Raw genomic sequence first — 23,045 nt, 5'->3', positions numbered from 1 at the left:
TGAAAGCAACCTTTGTGAAAAAAAGTATTCATTTCTAAAAAAAAAAAAAAAAAAAAATCTTTTTTTAATGACTTTCAGAATGTCAGGTGCTGTAACCAAGTAATACAATTTTTCCTTACACCATGCATACATTGTACATTTTATTTTTATTGTAATATTTAATAAATTATTCATTCATTATTTTTCAGTGTAAGTAGTTTGAGATTTTAGTTTTTTGTATTTATTATTATTATTATTATATTTATTTTATATTTATACAAATATCACAAGTTAATAATTTACATGGTCCTCTCTATAATAACACATCCTGTTTTGTTTTTTGTTCCTCTGCATGTTGGTTGCACCACATGACTTTTTTTTTTTTTTTTTAAGAAATAGTAATACAACATTATGCCAAACTACTAAAATGTAATTATTTTAATTATTAAATTTAAAAAAATGTTTCTTCATTGTGATATCAGGACATTTGTAACACCATGATGTTTTAACTATAAGCCCCCTGAAAAATATCTAAAACGTTAATTCAGAAGTTAAAAACATACTCATCATAGTATTCAAGTCACTTTTCATTTAATAAATTAAAACATCCAGACAAAAAAAAAAACCTTAAAACTTATTAATAATAAGTATTAAAATACAATTAAATTAAAAGTGGAGTAAAAACTCAAAGAATTTATTCTGCTAGTTATACTGATTTAAAAAAAAATGAAGTTAACTGGAAAAAATATGCCCTAGGCTGCCGCCTCTGTATTATTATTATTTTATTTTATTTTTTTCTTCATTCTAAGCTCAAGGTCACATTTTGGTGTGACTGAAGTTATTTCATGAGAAAAGCAAACAAAAATGCATGTGACTTGCTCAATGTTTGGCAAGTCCAATATCCATATCAGGGGAATATCCACAGGGTGTACCGTGCTTCATGTGAAAGGAGTGATGCTGTTCAAAGGATTTTTTTAGAAAGAGATCACAGTGACACTTTAAACCATCTAACCCTTCTGTCTCTCGTTCCTCTTCTCCTCAGTTGATGACAACCAGTTTGTGATGGATATGTGATGGATGTCTCCAGCTCATGTGGAAAATGGACTGTCTCAGCCTGTTCTACCAGCGCTCGTGATCTGAGGGATGATCACACCGGCTGTGGATTCCTTCATTTATGCCTCCATGCTTTATTTTTACTTTATCTAAATAATGAAATGCTCAGAGCAAGTGTTTCTGTTGTGGGGTGGAGCGTTTTGAGTTTGCTGGATGTTTGGTGAAAATGCAGCTTCTGCTGCTGTTTAATTCAGTGCCTTCATTCCTCTTTTTTATTATTTTTATTTTTTTAATATTTTTATTTACAACCATTCTGAAGGTGACTATGTAATCTACATTTTTACTGTCTGAGGATAGTTCAAATGCAGTTATTTCATTTTTGTAATGGAGCTATGATCCTGTGAAGGGCATTTAAGTCTTATATTCCATAAATAAACCGTTGGGATGATGATTTTTGTACTGTTTACTGTTCATTCTCTGGATGTAATATGACATTTTGGAATAAAACTAAAACAAAACGGTTTAAATCTTTGACTCGTCTCTTCAAGTATTTAAAATATTAGATCTCATGAACACTGTAAAAGTTTAAGTCGTTAAACAGGTTACTGGAGTATGTTTTATAAGAAATTACAATTCGTTTTTTCTACTTCAAAATAGTTTAATTCAGGATTAAATGTGTTACTAATTTAGAAATTTACTAGCCATTTCTGACTAATTTTTTCGACATCGTTATTTTTATGTAGAGTTAATGTATTCCGATTATTTAAAGAAATACTTTCAATTCAATACAAATCATAATGTTGATCGGAGAAAAAAAAAAAGACAAAGCTAGAAATGTGGAGCTAATTTTATAAAAACCACTTACATTCATTTTGCTAAAAATTGCATTATTTGAGCTGTGAAGTTCAAATTTTTATTTCATTTTTATGGTCATTTTAGGGTTTTTAGGCGTAATATAAAATTGGGTATAACTACACAGAAAAGGTTAGCAAGCACTATTTTTTACACTGCGATTTACACAGTGTTTACACTTAAAATTATGTTAATGTGCATACTGTTTACAACTTGTAGCTGTACTATTGCAACAAATTGGCTCCATTCACTTCTATTGTAAATGCCTCTGTAACCCATTTTAGCATAAATTGAGAAGGCCACAAATATGATAGCCACAAAAATGTATACCATAAATGTTGTCAAAATTATTCCTTTAATCTTAGTGATGCTTTCCGTTTGTAGAATGAATATTGTAAATGTCACTTCTTTACCCTCCTGCCTAGATCCCAGCGTTCTCATCAGATCAGTGTCAGTGTAAAAACAACAACAGAGCGTGTCCTGTCTGATGTCACATGGTGCAAATTACAAAACACTGCTCCTGAGAACCAGAACACTGTAGTCATGTAAGAAAGACTTTCATTAAAACTCACTGGAACATGATCGGTGAACTGGACACCTTCACGTCACTGTAATGTAGACAGGTCATCTGTAATATCAGGAGTGTTTTTGTTTGCGGTTAGGATAGCAGTTTTGCATTCAACCTAGTTTTGGATATAGCAATATATTTTTAAAATGACATGATGCAGAATAATGCATGATCCCATGCATGAAGTATCTTTAGCTGTAATGAGGATTTCCTTGCCCCCACGGGAGATATGCCAACCGCTCCAAATGTTACCAATATCTATTTTCTGCATTAAAGTCTATAGTTTGGTTTAATGTCATTTCAGTCTTTCCACCCTTAATACAGACAGTCTGAAGTATGCACATGATAAGAGAGAGAGGCCATGTTCCTAGAAAGCCACTTTGTTGATACTGAGAAATAATAAAGTGCAGCCAGGTCAATGCACATTGCACATCCATTCTGTCCCTGAACGATGACCAGGCCAGTCTGTCTGAAAGCAGTTTGTTTCTCATGAACTAAACATGTGCCATTACAAATGTGTCTGGAAATTATACTGTTGATGATTGTTTTTGTTAAGTAGATCACTGACATATGAGTCCATGACTAAATAAATATTTTAAAATTATAGTTTTAAAATAAGCCAATTACACATACAATACAATATTTTCAACAAATGTATACATTTAATAATGCTAAAAAGGTAATTTGTTGTTTCTATCAGGTAAAAACGTAACATTTTCATTGCATTTGGAATGAATGTGAGTGTACGAGTCTTAATATTTAATTGGGTTTTAGGAAGCTGTGACATTTTACAACCTAAACTAACCAAACTCAAATGATCTGGCATTTTGAGAAACTGTTCACCTTGACACAAAGTCATGAGGGCCTGCAGATTTTTTTATTTTTGATTTGACAAAAGTCTTACAAATATCAGTAAGCGGTGGAGCAGTTCTGTTAAAATATTTTTGTCTAAGAAAAACTAATAAATAAATGCCACAATCTTACATTAATTTATATGTATAATATATACTCCCTTGACATTTTTGAGTTAAGAACCAGATTATTGTCATTGATAATTCTTGATTTTGAAAGCGGGCATGGCTCAGTGCCAGTCTGGGTGAAAAAGTGCTGTGAACTCACGTGATGTCTTACTGAGGCAGTAATAGTGAGAGCTTGAGAGTTTTGTTTGGTACACAAAACCACCTGTTGTTTTAACACTCTTTATCACATTCCTCATGTCCTCAACCTTGAGACTCAGTCCTGGACGTTCTTTGTGACTTGGTCTAACCGACATCAGGTAATGTTTACACAAGCTGGTTCCAGCTTCATTTTCTCTCATCTTTAAAAAAAAAAGCTATTTTACAGCAATTTGCCTCAGATTGACAGATACTGAGTTTGATTGTCAATTCATGACTATTTAACTAGTTTTGAATTTTCATGTTCAGATGTTTTCAGCTAAATTGAATGCATCTGTCTCCTAATGTGACTGTGTATATAATGTAAAGCCTTGCCTATTGAAACAAATTGTAATGTAGCTACTCATGTTTCAGTCATGTATTGTTATACGTTAATGTGTGAAAAGGGGATTAAATTGAATCCCCACCACAATTCTACTGAGCATAAAGATCACATTTCATTCCCTCACCAATGAACAAACCCAGATGTTTATATTAAGATTATCTTGTTTTATAATATATAATATAACACGTTGTATAAACATAATGTAAGATCTCCAGCATTCCCTGACCCTACAGAGGACAAGCAGTTTGAAGAATGGATGGATTTATAATGCCAGGTTAAAGGCTACACGTGCTACGGGAATGTAAGTATTCTCCATAAACATAGATAACTTAGAACACAGCGAAAAATTTGACAAAACATGTCCAATTATTATTTTAATGTTTAATAGTAATTATAAATAGCCTCACATGACTGTAATCCGTCACTAAAAGTTTTATTGTGATAAATTAACAAGCTACGTTACAGTTAGCATGTATGGCAGCGAGTGTTATTCCTGTTCTATAGTGCTATCTAGAGCAGTGTTGCCAACTAATTTTCAGGGGAAGTTGCTGTGTGCCTTTTTATTGTTTGAGTCACTTATCAAAAGTTGCTAAAAGTAGCCAAATAAAATTTTAAAATAGCTACATTTGTTGCTAGGTGCTTTTGGAAGAAAAAGTTGATAGGGTAGTCTGAAAAGTTGCTAAATTTAGCAACAAAATTGCTAAATTGGCAACACTGATCTAGAGGCAAAATGAGGCGCTGTTTCAGGAGTTCTGAATCCTCTATTTTTCGGATGAAATCTGATAAAAAACTAATAATAATAAACAGTTGGTCTATATTCATTTGTTTTGTAGACGCATTATACCAAGAATTTATAGTCGGTGCTGATATGTCTTGTGTAAAAATCAACTGCAACGCGATTCAAAGGAATGTAATGTTAGAAATAACCATTTATTTCCTTTTCACGCATGTAACGTTAATTTCTTACCTCTCTTCGTGTTTCTAATCCTTGTCGTGTAAATTATAACCATAACACTAGTTTCCGACGAGGATGGGATTCGAACCCACGCGTGAAAAGCACAATACCGCTAATGCTTTGCTTTTGAATGATAGCCCTTACGAAAAAGAAGTTTATTCAAGTGTGCTATTAGTATACTTCTTTTAAACTAAAAATAGGAAAGTATACTTTTAGTCTACTTTTTAATGTACTAAGCACAAACTATGCAAAAGCGGCATTCCTTCCGGTGCACTCAGTGTCCGAATTCACTACTCGTTTTCATTCACTCCTTCTAGTGAACTGAATTAGTGACCTAATGTAGGGAATAGTGAATGAGGGTATAGGGGGCGATTTCGGACACAGCCAATGTTTCCCAACCGGGGTGCCGTCTGTCGAGAGCAGGAGTGCCCTGTAAAAAATATATTTTTTATATTTTTAAATTGCTAAAATATTCAAAAAAGCATATATTATATAATATCCATTTCTGATGTCGCCAATAATTAGAGATGCACCTAAATTTCGGCTGCCGAAAATTAGTTCACCGCTGAGGTTTCACTTCCTACATTAAAATCTGTCATATAAATTGGTCTCTTAGAAATTAGCCTACTGATTGCCACCATTGATAGACACATTTGTTTTTATAATATTAAAAATATCTGTATGACATTATATTCTGCAGTTCTTCCCTGTTGTACCGAATATCTATACTTTTCAAATTATCACATCGAAGTTAGAAATTCAAATATTGTGACAAAATTAATTTTGTAGGGTGCCACAAGTTTGTTAAAATTTCCAAAGGGTGCCGCGCCAAAAAAAAGGTTGGGAAACACTGTTCTAACAGATCATCAGCCATAAAACAGTATCAAAACTATGTAACATTATGGAATAAAATGTCGACCAATGAAGAGGTAATAATAACTGTCAAGCTTTGGGGTGTTGATCGACTTTATCTACGTTTTGATTATCATTCTGAATCCAATTCATAGTCTTTTTTCAGCTTTTTGTTCAAAATGTTGTTTATTTCTTTATTTTTTATTTATGAAACTTATCCACATTCAAGTGTTTAAAAAAAGAATGCATGAAGCTAGAATAAAATGTTTTTGTTTACAAGCAGATACCCTGTTCTTTTGATGTTTTGTATGTTCAGATATTCATGTAACAAAATATATACAAATTAATACCTAAATAGGGACATAGTAGTATACTTAAAGTATGATGTAAAGTTCACTTAAAGAAAACGTATGAGTATACTTGCAGTATAAAACTACTAAACTAGTAGTTTACTGAGACTATACTTCAAAGTGTACTAAAAATGGTACAAGTATTTAATTAGTAAACTATCAGTATACCTATAAGTTCACTTTTAGTATAGTTGCAATACAAACTAAACATTTTGATGTAAACTAGTTGTGTACTCAAAGTTTACTACTGTTATACTTAAAGTATACTTAAAAGTATACTTTTATATACTAGAAAGTGGGCCAATTTAGTCCCAACGGAGTATTGAAATAAAGTATACTACTAGTACACTGATATTTGTATACTTACTACATAAAGTATACTTAAAAATATACTTGAACTTTACTTAAGTATACTTACTAAAATAAACTTGAAGTATACTACTTTTTGGTAAGGGAGTCTGGCCCCACTGGATGAAATACATTAGTACGTTTTTATTTAATTCTCGTACAAACAAACAAAACTATAAAACAAACGACACGTCAGTTACTGGTTCAAGTCTCTTCTGTTGATCTCAGTCATTCACTTCACTCTCTGCTGTGTGTGACTGTAGTTAAAAGCACCATTCAAGGCGTGGACTCTCCTTGCCTCTCCTGTTCAATAGCTGCAGAAAGAATTTCACAAGAATACAGGCTTTAAGGAGTGTTTTAAGTGAATATTTTAAGTATTTTTAGTATTCTGCAGAGCAAGAGAAAAAAGAACTTGTAATAAAAATAACTTGAGTATCATAAAAAATGTATTACGTAAAACAGTATGCTATAGGCTATTTCAAGTTTTTTTAACCATATAGTTTTATAGATTAGCCTACATTCCAAATCAAATTATGGGGAAAAAATGTATGATTCTGGATAATAACACACCCTTAGTGACACATTTAGCTCATTTCACATGCAATAGGTTTTCAGAACTGAATAACTGTCATTTATATATTTTTAATTGAGAAATAACCAATACATTAAAAATAAAAACAAAATATTGATCATAACATTATCACACATCCTTAGCCATTGTTTTAGGATCAGATACTCACTTTCTTTGGTTGGCAAGGGATTCTTTTCTTGGGTCTCTGTCTTCCTGAGTTTAGTTTTATCAAAGGATGTGATTTCCGTCATGTTGGGTTTGTCAGCCATGTTTTTGCACTATATAGACCAAACAAAATGCAAGTTTAATATATGTAATTTTACTTAGGCCTACACAAATAAATTCATATTTGTTCAAGCTCAAACAGAACAAAAGTTAACCAATGGAGTTTAGTGAGGGCATCATGTGACCGTCCCACACATTCTTTTTTGTTTAAATTGTGTATCACTAAAATAATTCATTCTATCCATGAAAAATTGCCAAGCTGCTGCTCATATTTAAGACACATTCCTTAAAATCCTATCCAATCTGCCAAGTCTGATGACTGTTGGCCATCCTTTCTTCTAGGAATGTCTCGCCTCTGTCTTTGTTCTGTGCCCTGCTTCTCTAAAGTCATTTCTCTGCTTTTCACTTCAAATCTAGACATTTTAGACTATATCTCTGAAAATAAGTAGAAAGAAAACAAAGCCACCTCTAAAAGCATCCAGAATATTGTAGTGTAAAGTCTTACCGTGAAGCAGTGTATGGACACGGGAGCTGAATGAGAAAGTATCAGTCTGTCTGTGTGGGTGGATGAAGCAGCAGGTTCTGCCTTGTGTGTGTGTGTGTGTGTGTGTGTGTGCTGATGAGAAGGGGGCTACACCGCCTGTCCCCAGGGTTATGTGATTGGCCACACCCCCCATTGTCTTTCTTTTTTCCTCACATTACATGAAATATTCATGATCTTCGAATTAAGGGAGGGGCAGGTTTGAGTGTAAATCTGCTGACCTTGCATGGCAGAGGAGTGTACCAGATTTTATTCAGTTTGGGAAACGATACCCAATTATGTGAAAGATTCAGGGAGCAGAACGAGATTCAACCTGAAAAAAGAAGAAATGTAAAATTGTGAAATATTATTTTAATTTCAAATAACTGTTTTCTGTTTTAATATAATTAAAAATGTAATTTATTCCTGTGATTGCAAAGCTGAATATCCATTACTCCAGTCTTCAGAAGTCCTTCTAAAATGCTGATTTGGTGCTCAAGAAACATTTCTTATCAATTATTATCGATATGGTAAACAGTTGTTCTGCTTAATATTTTTCTTATTTTTATATTTGTGGAAATATATATGTACACATAAATACAAACTCACATAGGCCTACAATAAATACACATATTTGCCTCGTTTCCTTATTTGGTAGGTAGCCTATTTATATAATGTGCTCTGTATAATCATCTTTTGAGACAAAAGATTTCTCAACTTGCATGACTCTCTGCATGTGGGCAAACATAAGCTTTAGTGTGTACATACATGAACCAACTGTTTGAGACCACAGAGTGGTGTGTGCCCTGGCTCAGCTGTTGCGTCCCATACACACAGAGTCATCCAACACCAGACACATGGTGCTTCAGAGCAGCTGTGTCCGAGCTGATCCATATGGGGAGGAAGTGACCAGAGATCTATAAGCACCACACAGCTGTCCATCTCTAAGCCAAGAGACAGACCTTTGACCTTCAGTAGGAATAGAGAAAACAAATCTCTTTCATCATCTTTGTCTGTCAAAATGATAATATTTCGAGCATTAGATATATTTATATTAAATTGACCAAAAAGGACAGTAAAACATTCATAATGTTACAAAAGATTTCTATTTTCAATAAATTCTCTTCTTTTGAACTTCCACAAAATAATGTCCATTTGGTTTCCACAAAATATTAAGCAGCAAAAACCGTTTTGACTATGATAATAATAAGAACCATTATGAATAACTGAGCACCAATATTCATTTAGCATCAAATCAGCATGTTGGAATGATTTCTGAAGGATCATGTGACACTCAAGACTGGAGTAATAATGCTCAGTTTTGCATCACAGCAATAAACTACATTTTTATATACATTCAAATAGAAAAAAAGTTATTTCAGATTGTAATAATATTTCACAATATTATTGTTTTTACTGTATTTTTGATCAAATAAATGGAGACGTGGTGAGCATAAGAGACTTTGTTCAGCAACATTACAAAAACATATATTTTTATTTTAACCGGAAGAACTTTTGACTGGTAGTGTACATAATTTAGAGTTTATACATGTATTTATTATATAACTGTTCCGATTTATAGTTCTAGAATGGTTCTCTCTATATTCTAGATTGGCGTACAAAAAAATTATTTTTCTATTCTCACCACTAGATGGACTCAGATAAACACAAATGGAAGGTTCTCTAATAGCGATGCACAAGCACCACAGCACATTTTCCAGAAAGAATGCATTAAAAACATGTGGACAGGATTTACGCTAAAGTCTTTTTCATTGTAAGTTAAATCTTTGTAGATACCATTGCCCTTTATGATTCAAAGCCCTTTCAGCTTCTGATATTGAAAGGCTAAATCTGAGAAAACTGTCTAGTTTAGTTGAGCCATTGTGTGTGTGTATGTGTGTGTGTGTGTGTGTGCGTGTTGGGGGAGTATAATTTGTTTGTTGTTACTCAGCGCGTGCATCATCTGTACTGAGATCCTCTTCACCATTCCCATATCAAGGGTATCATTTACTGTTCATGAAACAGAACCAATTAGCTCAACATGCCTTTGGTCTTCAAATGACAGGTGTGGGTGAAGCCCTTGGGAGCCATCTATGTGAAAACAGCCAGCCAGTAGAGGGAGACGAGATGGAGGAGTGATTAAGGTGATGGACTCTAATCTACTGAGCACTGAATATGATTGTTTAGCTTTATTCACTGAAAATCTTAAACTTGCACATTCACATTGACACAAATCACTCCTCATTTATCATCCTGAGCATGCTTCTCACGTGCAAGCAAAAATCCCCGCAATATAATCTGCTTTGTGGATAGCTGGTCCAACGGCAAACTACTGAATAGACTCTGACTTTTAGGGACAATTAACAAGTTGAATGGAGAAAAGACTGTTTATTCATAACCTTTGAATAACCCCACGAAGCCCTGGGGCTGTGTTAAGAGATTTGTCCTCACATTTGCAGAAAAATCACCCCCTTTCCTCTCATCCTTCCTCTCGCTCTCCTTCAAGCAGACTGCGCTCGACGTGCCGCAGCTGTGCTCAACAGAGCAAAGCAATGTTCACCCTTTTTAAAGTCCACTTCCCACATGAACCTGCCTCCACTCCTGCACCTCTTCATCCTTAAAACATCAAACATCTTCATTGAGAGGGTCGTCTGCAGCCCGCCTTATAAGGTGATTTATACCCCTTAAACTCCAAGAGCAACAACTTCGTACACGTAAGTCCACAAATCACCTTTCATTGCCTGCGGCAGACTATAAAAGAAGTGGCATGTAAAATAAGGCTTAATATAACTAACATAGAAACCACCTGTACCTGCTAAAGGTTGGAGCAGCTGCAGGAAATATGCTCCACACCATAATGTTATGAAGCTACTAGAATACTTTCTGTGCGCAAAGAAAACTCATGCGTGTGGTGTGTTCACAAGTAGAGGAATGCACACGCATGCATCGTGGTACTGTCGTGAATGGAAATCGTTGAATAAAGTCATTATTTTTGTTTTCTTTGTGCACAAAAAGTATTCTTGTAGCTTCATATAACATTACGGTTGAACCACTGTTGTCACATGGACTAGGCCTATTTTATGTCCTTACTCCCTTTCTGGGCTTTGAACGTGTCAGTTGCATTGCTGTCTATGCAGGGTCAGAAAGCTCTCGGATTTCATCAGAAATATCTTCATTTGTGTTCCCAAGATGTAATAAAAGAACCATAGGAATATATAAAAGATTAAAGTCAGGATGAAACAAACCAACAACTGACATCAATAAAGAGTGTTTAATAGAAATAAACTTTCACAAACAAATCAGTGAAGCTCCCATTAACCGCCAACTCTCTGCTGCAAATATTTCAATTGCTTATTTCAGCTAAACCTATAAAAAGAACAGAATAGGTTTTCATGCTGGAAGGATTGGGTTCCGGCACAATTACTCTGAAACAATTTCATCACAGTAAGTGTCTCATGGACATCCAAATAACTCTATTTATTTGTGCAACTGTTGTCTTAAAGGAGTATTCCAAGTTCAATACAATAAGATATTTTGGTAACCAACTGTTTATTGATTTCCATTGTATGGACAAAATAACAAAAACACACACTATAAAAATATCTTCTTTTGCAAAAGAAAGTCAGTCATACAGGTTTGGAACAACATACGGGTTAGTAAATGATGACAGAATTTATATTTTTGGGTGCACTATCCCTTTAAATCAACCAGCCTCACTTGTGGCATAATGTTGATTAATACAAAATTAATTTCAGCTTGAATCTCAAAAAGCAAAAATCTGGGTTACTTTGAGGAATTTAACAGATTGGCCCCATTAACAATGAAAGTTAATGGGACCAATCGGTGAACGGTAAAATACTCACTGTTTCAACAGTACAGCATGATGTAAACAATATGCATTCATTTTAATGTGAAAAAAAACAAACACTTTTCACTATGATAACACATTAAAACGTCAGTCGTAAGCGCCCTAGATTTTTTTTGAAAGAAAACAAAGGATGAAAGTATTCAAAAGTATTTTGTATGGTAATCACATTATGCCACAAATGTCTTAACTTGCACTGAACCTGGAATGTTCCGTTAACTCCTGTTCTAGACTATTTTGTACTTGTCAGTCAGCGTTAAAACTCTCCTGATCTTATACTGCCGAAACAGACCATCAGAAACAGCCAACAGGTGTGAATCACAAAGCGTTCCGCTGCTTAAACTAATCTAGGGCAGCACTGACGTGCGAGTCAGTCTGCGCCAAAAAGCTTCGTTAAATCTCAAAAGAGCCAATAGAACATTCATCCTTGGAAACCGTGGAGAGCTTTCATAAGAGCCAGTTGTCATGGCAACTGTGTACTAATGGAAGTCATGACAAAGGGATTGCACACGCCGCCCAGGTCTGACAGAGTCACAGGCAAGCGGCTATGACAAAAGCCGAGCGGAGATGGTGAAGAGGCTGGTTTTGTGCAAGTCTTGACTGTGTCAAAGGCTGGACGTGTTTGTAACAGTATTGAACACCCAGCTGTGTACAGAAGGGGTCTATAGTGACAGAAAGGAGACAAGCAGTCTGAGTGCATGAGAGACAGATCAGAGCCTCGGCATCACAGGGTGTATAAAGGTGCGGTCGGTTACGTAAACGCGATGTGGATGTGAAGGAGGTTTACATAAGTGCTATAGTGCAAAGCTCCATTACAATACTGCATTGTGCCTGACATATCACACCATGCTCCCCCTGCATCCTGCCTGTCTCCGTCTTCTGTCAGCTGGAGTAACGGCGGTGATTTGCCTGCAGTAACTCAGATGTCTCTTTCCCAACTGTGTCTGAAGAGTAAGGCTGAGGGGAAACGGTCTACATTTGTTGGGAAACGACTCGTGACTGGCTCAAAGGAGAAAAGAACTCACCTGCAAATCTCTCCAGGGGTTCAATATGGCACTCTGGTCAGTCTGGTCTGGTTCTTGCTCCCCACGGCAACGTTTTCAATCAGAACATGGGGTTATAGACACATACCTTGGTTAAATAAAGGTTACAAATTTTTCCACTGGTAAAATGGTAAAATACTCTCAAATCTGAATCTGAAACGGAAGCTCACAAGAAAGTGCTTTATAATCTCTATGCAGTGGTTTTTCTTTGCAAGCAGTTTTTCTATGAATATGCACTTCGGTGACCTGTTACTTATTGATCATAAAAGTAATATATATTAAAACATTTTAATTACCTGTGACCCTATAGGACAGGGGTGTCCAAACCTGTTCCTGGAGGGCCACAGCAGAGTTTACAGTAGCTCCAACCCTAATTATACACACCTGAACCACCTAATCAAGGTCTTCAGATTCACTCAGTGTGTCCAAAATCGCATACTGTCTGAGTAGATGCTACATTTGAATTTGTACTTACTTTGCAACCGTTTAGAAGTATGTTCTATATAGTTTGAATATGGGTAGTATGAAGGAAATTGGGATGTATTTCCAGAGATGGTCTTATTATTGGGAGATAAGAGGGTCTGTAGTGCTTATCATTGGAAAAGTGTAATGGTCAACTTGGATCATGTGTGCCTTGATAGCCAATCACATTACAGCCTTGAAGTCATTGAATTTCAGTCAGAGTTGTGCGACAGTCAGTTGCCATTTACGGATACTACAGAAATCAATGAGAAGTGTCGTAAACTAAATCCTACCTGTCACAAAAAATCTGTGACTTCTGTGACTTCATAATACGTCATTTTTTTTCTGTGTAAACTAAAAATAGTTAAATCTAAAGCTATTGTTTAAAAGCAAACAAGTTATATTCATTAAGTCATAAGCTATTAAAAGCCTCTCCTCCACTGACATTCATAAAAAAAAGGCCTCTGGTCTCCTTCTGTCAGACTCTGTTCCTTGTTTTGTGTGTGTTTTGCTCCCCATGTGCCTTCCTTGCCCTTATTTGGTCCTTCCAGTTCCTGTCCCCATTTAGTTCGATTAGTTCCAGGCGTTCCTTGTTATTAGTTATCCTCCTCACCTGTCTGCCCCTCGTTATCTGCCCTATTTGAGTTCTAGCCCGTTCTGTTCTCCCTCGTCCGGAATTGTATATGTCTACCCTTGCTACGTGTGTTTCCCTTGTTCCCTGGAAATTCATTAAAATCTATATGTTTGAATTCTAAGGAGGAGAAGGCGGTCGGCTGCAGCCCCAGAGCTCGCTCCAGTGTCGGCTTCAGCTCCAGTGTCGGCTCCAGCCCCTGAGTTCGCTCCAGTGCCAGCTCCTCGAAAGCGCCTTGCTGTGCCTGTTCCTCCAGAGCACCCTACAGTGCCAGCTTCTCGTAAGCGCTTCCCAGTCCGTCTAGCACAGAAAGGGCTCCAGTTCCCTTGTCGAGCCCAAGGAGGGCTCCAGTCCCCAAGTCAAGCCCAGGGAGTGCCACTGTTCCCGAGTAAGGCCTACGGAGGGCTTCTAAAGACGATATTCTCCCCGAGGATTTTTTGGGAGGGGGTAGTATGGGTCCGTCCGTAGTGGCCGGGCAGAGTGGCGAGGCCAAGGTTCCTTCTGAGTTCCCTGCTCCGTTGTGGCCTTCTGAGCTGCCTGCTCCGCCATGGCGCCCCAAGCTCCCTGCTCCGCCATGGCCCCTGAGCTCCCTGTGCCGCTATGGCACCCTGGACTGCCTGATCCACCCTGGAGGTATTCCCTGTGTTCCAGTCCTGCACCAGCCTCCAGGGCGCCCACCCCCCAGGGGGAGTAATGTCAGACTCTGTTCCTTGTTTTGTGTGTGTTTTGCTCCCCATGTGCCTTCCTTGCCCTTATTTGGTCCTTCCGGTTCCTGTCCCCATTTAGTTCTATTAGTTCCAGGTGTTCCTTGTTATTAGTTATCCTCCTCACCTGTCTGCCCCTCGTTATCTGCCCTATTTGAGTTCTAGCCCGTTCTGTTCTCCCTCGTCCGGAATTGTATATGTCTACCCTTGCAACGTGTATTTTCCTTGTTCCCTGGAACTTCATTAAAATCTATATGTTTGAATTCCACTCCTCGTCTCCGTGCTCCTCACAGTAGTGAAACTGACACCTTCCTTGCATACCACCTAAGCGTCAGCGCTATAGCATTAGCCATTACGGTTTTTTGGCTAAAGGTTGCAGGCTTGCCTTCCAGTGGCTTTGGTTTACATCCACCATTGTTGTTACTATCACATGACCTACCAGCGTCAGTTGCGTTGCTTCACTGCCATTCACAAATCAGCTCCCTTGGCCTCGTGGGATTTTAAAGTGTCTATTGAGCGCACACTTATGAATATTTCGTACTTTTTGTTTTTCAAATACTATGAATTTCGGACATAATACTCTTTTGGCATACTGTTTTTCGCATACTATATAGTAGGGAAGTATTCGATTTTCGGATGCAGCTACTACAAACTTCTAGGCAGCTAGGCTGTTGGAGCTAAAATCTGCAGGACGTTGGCCCTTCAGGAACAGGTTTAGACACCCCTGCTATAGGACAAGCAGTTTGGAAAATGGGTGAATATACATAAATATTAACTAATTTAATTATTACTATTAACTCTCATTAATTCTCGCTATTAACTAGTTGTTTATTAGCATGCCTGTTATTAACATATTGGCTGATTATTAGTACTTATAAAGCACATATTCTGCATGACCATATTCTACATCCCTAATCCTACCCAATACCTAAATTTAACAACTACCTTACTAACTATTAATAAGCAGCAAATTAGGGGTTTATTGAGGCAAAAGTCATAGTTAATAGTTTGTTAATGCACAATTTATGGTGGCGTCATCCAACGGCGTCGCCGCGGCGAGCCCGCAGAACAAGGGCGGAGAAACCGAGTGGCTATTTCCATGGCCACGGGGAGAAACAGGAAAACAAAAGACTTTCAAAACAGAAAAGACAACGGGGAGAAAGGGCACCGCTTACGCTATTGATTTGTGGTCCGGTATTCAGTCACGATACGCTGCTACTGTGTCGGATACGAAGGAGCGCTGAGACGAAGGAGATTAACCATCAACAGTCTTTATTCGTCCAAATAAAGAGGTACATGGAACACACACGAAGCACGAGGGGTAGACATACAATACCGGACGCTAGACATGGAAAAACACAGGGCTTAAGTACTTAGAAACTAATTGGGACACATCTGAAATCAATGAACATAATTGACACGAGGGAGAAACTAGGTCATGGGGAGAACATGGGGAGAAAAACACAAGACACGGGAACACAGGACTGATTATGGCATTTTTTTATTTAATTAATTAATTTTTTTATTCAGTTGGGATGTTTATTTAATGTTTATTCCTAGAAAACCACACAAATTAGAGGTTTAAACTGTACAAAACACCTTGTTTAATGGCCAATTGCGTACCCTATTTGAAAATGCAGTCAAGATGTGATGGATATGGTGTTTGTTCTGACAGTGTATTTTGAGGTCAGCTATAAGGTCCTTTGGTTGTGTAAACTGCCTTTGGCTAATACACTTCTACACACATCTGTTCCAAGAAAATACCCATAGGGATAGTGTGTGGCAACATCAGAAACACAAGGTCCCAAGAGTTTTACCTTTGTTTCCCCAAGAGAGCCTTATGGTCTGTTGGCAAATATGTTCAGGGACTGAAAGGGAGAGACACCCTGATATCCAATTCAAATCTCCCTGGAGTTCACATTATTTTACATTTCCACGGAATAACAACACAAATATTGCCATTATATAAACCCTAGTTAGGTTTGGTTTGTTTGAAGTAGATAAACTTGCATCACGTATATAATGAGGGGAATAAATTAGTGTTGTACATGATGCTTCTGTTTCAGGAAGCTGCTTTCTGTGCCTTTCAATCCTGTTCATTTATAAGCACGGCTAACTTGAATGGTGGCAGGAAAAAGCCACACTTCTTAAAGAAAGATGAAACAAAAGCATTCAAAAGCACAAATGTGTGACTCACAATAAAGACGCCCACTTCATAAAGAATCTATTGCTGTTATTATCAAATCAAAAAGACTCCGCGTCACATCTCTCTGGGAGGCCCTACAGGGACAGTGATGAAGAAACATAACAGCCCATCGCTCAATACCTTTCAGCTGTGTTTTTTTGTGAGATATGCATAATCACTGGTTATAGCATCAGGGTCCTTCGAGAGAAGACAAAGGGAAACTGCGGAAACTGTGATGGCTAAAACAGATCTTTAACCCCCGCTCAAAAATCTATCATCCCAAAGTGTCAGTTGTGAACGTCTTGCCACCTACTGCTCTGTATTTTTCATCTGACTTCCACAATGAACTATAATCTTAGAAAGAAGGCAATTCTTTTGAAAAATGACAGGAAGAAGTGTGGGTGTGTGAAATATAGACCTCATATTTTATTGTGAAATATGTTGACAGGTGTATGATAAAGCAGCTGAACATCAGTCAACTCAAAAGATGTGTGTGGTTGCAGGTGCCGTTCACACAGAACGTGTCTTTGCATTTAAAAACGCAAGATGTGTCGCTAAGGAATGGAAAAGATTGCAGGGTCTTGACTTGAGGGTGTATACGCATCTGAATATGCATACCTCCCTACCATTCAATAGTATGAGAGGAGTAGTATGTCTGAATTCACAGTATTCATAAAAAGTAGGCAAAAAGTACCAGGATGACCCACTACTTTGTGAGATTCTGAAGTGTGCATCCAGTGGACACTTGGTTTACTTTTACTATCTCATGAGGCATCTCCAGTAGTAATGAAAAGATTTATCTTGAACTCTGTTATGGATGCTAGCTTTAACAACATAAATTGGACAGGCGCTTTGGAAAATGGATGGATGATTCAGCTGCAGGCGCCATCTTCTGGTGAGATGTGAGAATTCATTCGCCATGACCTTTACAGTGCATTATGGGTTTTCTCTAGTGTTCATCGGTTATACACTCGTTAAAGCGGTGCATTATGGGATTAAATGAGTGCTTGCGATAATGTCCACGATAGTTTTGGACACCACTACAAATGACTGTCCCCTCAAATAGTGCCCTATTTAAGGGTATAGCGGGCAATTTTGGACACAGCCAAGATGTATAGTTTTTTAATGGCCACAAAGTAATTACTTATCCAAAAGAAGTACCCAAAGAGTACTCAATTTCAGATGTAAAATGTGGTGCTAATGTGCAGTACAGTGAAAAAGCAGTGAGTGTGCCACACACGTCCTGAAAAGTGAAGCAAAAATCGATCTCCATCTGGTGGCTTGCTGCCGTATCGGTCATAAACCCCGCCCTCTCCATGTAAAAGAACGGGACGTAAGCCAAACTAAAAAATCTAATTGCACTTCAAATAAAAGTTTCCCAAAGATGGTTTCCATCATTTTTGATACTTCTTATTGTGCTGATGTATGTTCAAGTGTTCGTTTTTCTAATGAGTGTGCTTTTAATTAGTTATTTGATGATATAAAATGAGGGTGTGGTGTCATGATTGTGAGATTGCGATTGGGTCTGCTGGAGTTTGGGCGGGACTTTGATACTGTGGCTCCACCTCGCAATCACTACTGCACTGAGCTCTAAACGACGTCATTGGTGCACAATAACAGCAGCCATACTGGGATGTTTGGCTTCATTTTTCTACAGTAGAAGAAAGTGGAGACGTATCATCATCGTTTTTTAAAAATTTTATTTTTTACAGTCTTTTGTTTACACAGAAAAACAATTCAGACAGAGTGCAATTAAAAATGCACTGTGAGATAAATGCACATAAACGAACTGTCACAAAATTGTAATACTATTTCAAACCAAGCTTTTTTTGTGTGTGTGTGAATCCACCTTTTGACTTGTGATGTTTAGCATTTAAAGTGAGGTGAGAAATGCACTAAGTTAAACAGTCACAAAATTTGTAATACATTTTCAAACCTATGTTTTTTTTTTTCATCTTGCCTAATCTAATTCCAATCAGGCTACCTGGTGTTCAAGTGCTGTGGTTTTCTGGTACTGCCCTGTTGGACAGATGTGAATGGAAGCAGATGAATTGGGGCTCTGAATTGCATAGCCTCCCTCTTCCCTAAATCGCATGTACCCAATTACCAGAGCCACCGGAGCTTGACCTCCAGATTACGAACAACTGGAAGGACATTTTGTTGTAATTTGGAATGAGGGAGGCCAATTTAGTGATATTTTTCAGAAATCCGTCACACCTAGAGGTGCCACAGTCTGTCTCCCCTTCGTTGCTCACCATATTTGCTTTTCTTTAATACAGATGGAAGTGTTTGTGTTAGGTATGTTTATGACATGCTGTGGGGTCCGAAAGTCTGAGACCACTAGTCAAAATGCTTTATTTTGCTTCCGTTTTCTCTGTTTTCTCATTTAATACAAAAAAGTTTTACAAAGTATATTATCAGCATAAAAGTGCAAGAATTTCAGAATATCTGTTTGCTTTATGGACAGGTTGTGAAAAACCCAATAATCATGTTCTCCAGCATGATTTGAGAATGATCCAAAGAAACCTCTGACTGTTTGTACAACTAGACTAGTAACAAAACAGACTTGATGGAGAACCATTGACAAGTTGGTAACCTGCCAGGGGGAATTGCTTGGCAATCCTGTTGTGGTGAGTGACAGAGGAATTAACTTCATACCAGAGACTGGAACATGGATCTCACATGATCTAGTTATAGGGACTGAATCACAGGGGTTTATTAGATTTATGTTAAATACATTACTTTCTCTTCCATCTACCTTTCACTTTCTATCACTCTGTCTCATTATATGTATAAATGACCGAATTTTGTGGAATGTTCTGATGGAGCCAAAGCTTGCTGAGCATTTGTTGGGGTTCTGTTAGTAGCCAACCTCCTTCTTTCTGCTTTTTTTTTTTTGCCCTGCAGCTATGGCTACAGACAGAGCATACACTGAATAAAGATGTTCCCTCATGCCCGCAGATGGGCTATGATGCACTTCTGAGAAGTGCATATGCTTTGCCTTTGCAGAAGTCTGTAGCTCCAGGACTGCAGCAACTCACAAGTAGCAATATATTTTTTGAAGGTAATATATCAATAGAATTCATAAAATGACTTTTAGTTTTTGTCAAGCATTACCTTTTCATATGACTCATATTTCATCTTTCACATATGTTTTTTTTACAGTTCTTTAATTTCAACATGTTTAATATACAGGAACGCTGTCACCCCAAAATAAGTTGCACATATGTTCCATGATCATTTAAACTGAAGAAATATCACACTGATTTGCATCTATTAAAAAACAAATCCACAAATTATTGACTGTATTTACTCTGTTTTGCACTCTTTTTTTTACTGAAATCCAATAAAGTACAATAGAACAAACAGTTGAAGTACTTTCAGAACTACAATAATATAAATAAAAAACTGGGGGTCCGCTAATAATTATAGAAATAAATGTAAAGATTTGCATATAGAGTCTTTATGGCTTTCTTGTTATATGAAAAAAAAGATTAGTCTTGTTATATATTTTAATCTCTTGTTTAAGGATCAAAACAGAGTTTGGTTTACTTTTATTTATATGATATTTAGTGAAAAGTACAATTAAAATATTAAAATATAACATTCTTTTGTTTTATTTCAGTATATTTCAATGCATGACGGAAGGACATATGATGTAAACCTGAAATTTCCTGCCAAACTAAACCCGGCTGCTACAAAACACATCATTATTGCTAGCATATCGAATCAGGATAAAGAAAGAACACAGTTTTATGTACTGGTTCAGTAATAGAATTTAGTTATTTTTTAACTGAAGTAACTTCCATTGTGCACTTTTAAAAGCAATTATCTTTACAATTCTCATTTTATTTGGAACATCTTAATTCAGTTCATTGTCATCTGGGGATTATGCCTTATTTTCTTCTGCTTAGTAATAGAATGTTCATGATTATTTTGGGAAGTCGTGGCCTAATGGTTAGAGAGTCGGACTTATAACCCAAAGGTTGCGAGTTTGAGTCTTGTACCGGCAGGGGGGGGGAGTGAATGTACAGCGCTCTCTCCCACCTTCAATACCACGACTGAGATGCGCTTGAGCAAGGCACCAAACCCCCAACTGCTCCCCGGGTGCTGCAGCAAAAAAATGGCTGCCCACTGCTCTGGGTGTGTGTTCACTGCTGTGTGTGTGCGCATTTAGGATGGGTTAAATGCAGAGCACTAATTCCTAGTATGGGTAACCATACTTGGCCACATGTCACGTCACATTATTTTAAGCCACCTACCTCCTTTTTAAAAGCATATTATAACTTGGTACTGTGATTAATATAAAAACAGGAAACCCTTTGAAAAGAATGATGCCTCTCAACAACTGTCAACAAGAAATATTTATTTAGCCCCGCCTTCCTCGTAAATCTATTTCAAATCGCTTGCCATTATGTGCAGTTAATCTGGTTGTGCCTTTTGTGATGCTTTGTATTTGCGTGTACCACCATATATTATTTTCAACTGAGATGAATGTGGGCCATTTGGCACCGTATTGATTTGGTGATTAAGGTAATGAAAATAAATGGCTCTGTTGGTGCACAAAAGACTATTTCTCACAGATTTACTGAGAGTCTGCAAAGTAGAAGCCATTTTGTTTAGACAATATTTGGATGAGTCATTAAAGTTGTAGGCACCAATTTCAGCGCTGAGTACAAGCTGCCATTCTTCTATTTTATTGCATCTTCATGGCTGGGTTAACTATAATAATCTTAAATCATAAGGTTTACAAAGGGGAGTCTAGACATTTTTCATTAACATTCCCACAGATCGATGACGAGAGGGTCAGCAGCAATTACATATTGTACTGCGAAAAGGACAGACGTTGAATTTACCAATTACTCTGTGAGCAATTTCAGTGGAATGAAAACACTATGTTGCTTTTTTATTTAGCTTGGGAATGAGCAACAACCAAAAGTGGTACAGAAAGTACTTTTTGGTGTTGATGCAGAGCTATACACACGTGTTTGCGTGCTCTCATGAGCACCTTACAGGCAGTATTCCTGCTACAAATCTGCACGCTGACTTTTCTTTCCAACCGTGCTTTGAGAGAATCAATTTTGATGGTATAAATGGACTGCAGTGAAATAACTGAGTCATGCTGAAAGCTGCGGAAAAGGCTTCTCGGAAATATTTTCAGAGGCATAGATTAAGTGGAGCCATTTTGATCTCGCTTCCCCGAACAGTATGCTCCCAGTGAGATATGAATAAAGGAGGAGGAACAATCAGAATGTTGCATTTAATTTGTCATCTGCATGCTTGTGGGTGAGACTGAACTCTTAGAAAATGAAGCACAAGTATATCTGAGCTCACTAATTTCAAAAATATTCAAGCTTCTGGTGTATAAATTTGATTTGCATTTGATAAGGACAAAACATCCGTTTGACTGGAGAAAACTTTTGAATGGGATGAGATCTCAGAAAACCATGAAAAAATGTTTAGATTGGACTGTAACATGTAAAAAAAACCCCATCATACTATATTGTGGGTTATTTAGTAATGTAAGTAGTTGTGGTTCATTCACAGTCACCATTATCGTAATTAATAAGTTTTGAAGTCCCAGTATACAGTTGTCCATTTTAATTTGAATGAATTATAGATCTACTATAAATATTACTATGAAAGTAAGACAACTTATGGACACAAATTTACTGTAAATTTGCACTCACAGTGAACTTCTTCAGATGATATGTATATATAAAAACTCAAAAACTATTCAGAATATTGAGAAGTATGAAAACAACTGTCTTTAGCCTACGGCAACCACTGAGATATGCCATCTTATATTTATAAATGGAAGGAAGTATTGAGTCTAAAAGAATAGGACTGACTCCAACAAAAACATAACTAAATATAAACCCAAATGAGGCTGGCTTTTAAATATTTTAAAATATTTTGCCAATGTGATGGCATTTGATTTTGTTTGCATTCTTGAACGCCCTACTTCGTCCAGGTAGCCACTTTCTGGCTATAGTGATGTATAAATATGTCACTTAATGCAACTGCATCAGAATAGTTTTCCTAAAAACAGCTAAATAAGTGAAATTGTTACTTAAAATGTTCCTAGACTCTCAAGTTGCAAAATGCAGCTCTCACTATCTCTCATTATACATTCAGTGTATTAAGCAGCTCTGAAGTTTTCATACTCTGTTCTCTTAACACCCAATGACAGCTGCAAAAGTGTGAAATGTCATACGGTCAGGTTTGTGTTGTGCCTAAGAGGCTGTTCATTTCACTTTCTGTTATCTCTCTCAAGGGAAAAATGCTCAAAACACTGCCGTACCGTTTAAATCAGCAAAACATTTCCCACAGCTCCCCGTCACCATTTCTGCTTTGGTTGCGTGGTGCTTGCAAACACAAC

At 37.0% G+C, this 23,045-nt stretch overlaps 1 protein-coding gene across 1 annotated transcript in view; it reads left to right on the top strand.

Moving 5' to 3' along the window:
- eif4ebp3 (eukaryotic translation initiation factor 4E binding protein 3) overlaps positions 1 to 1,551 on the top strand; it is a 3,972-nt gene extending 2,421 nt beyond the window's left edge. The window contains exon 3 of the mRNA XM_016573066.1: positions 1,022 to 1,551. Within this exon, the coding sequence (XP_016428552.1) occupies positions 1,022 to 1,053 (32 nt within the window). The 3' untranslated portion in view covers positions 1,054 to 1,551. The remainder of the gene's footprint in view (positions 1 to 1,021) is intronic.
- Positions 1,552 to 23,045: the final 21,494 nt, after the last annotated feature.

The sequence above is a fragment of the Sinocyclocheilus rhinocerous genome, unplaced genomic scaffold, assembly GCF_001515625.1.
Source record: "Sinocyclocheilus rhinocerous isolate Xijiao unplaced genomic scaffold, SAMN03320098_v1.1 scaffold682, whole genome shotgun sequence".
NCBI lineage: Eukaryota > Metazoa > Chordata > Actinopteri > Cypriniformes > Cyprinidae > Sinocyclocheilus > Sinocyclocheilus rhinocerous.
This window is presented reverse-complemented; position numbering and strand designations above follow the sequence as displayed.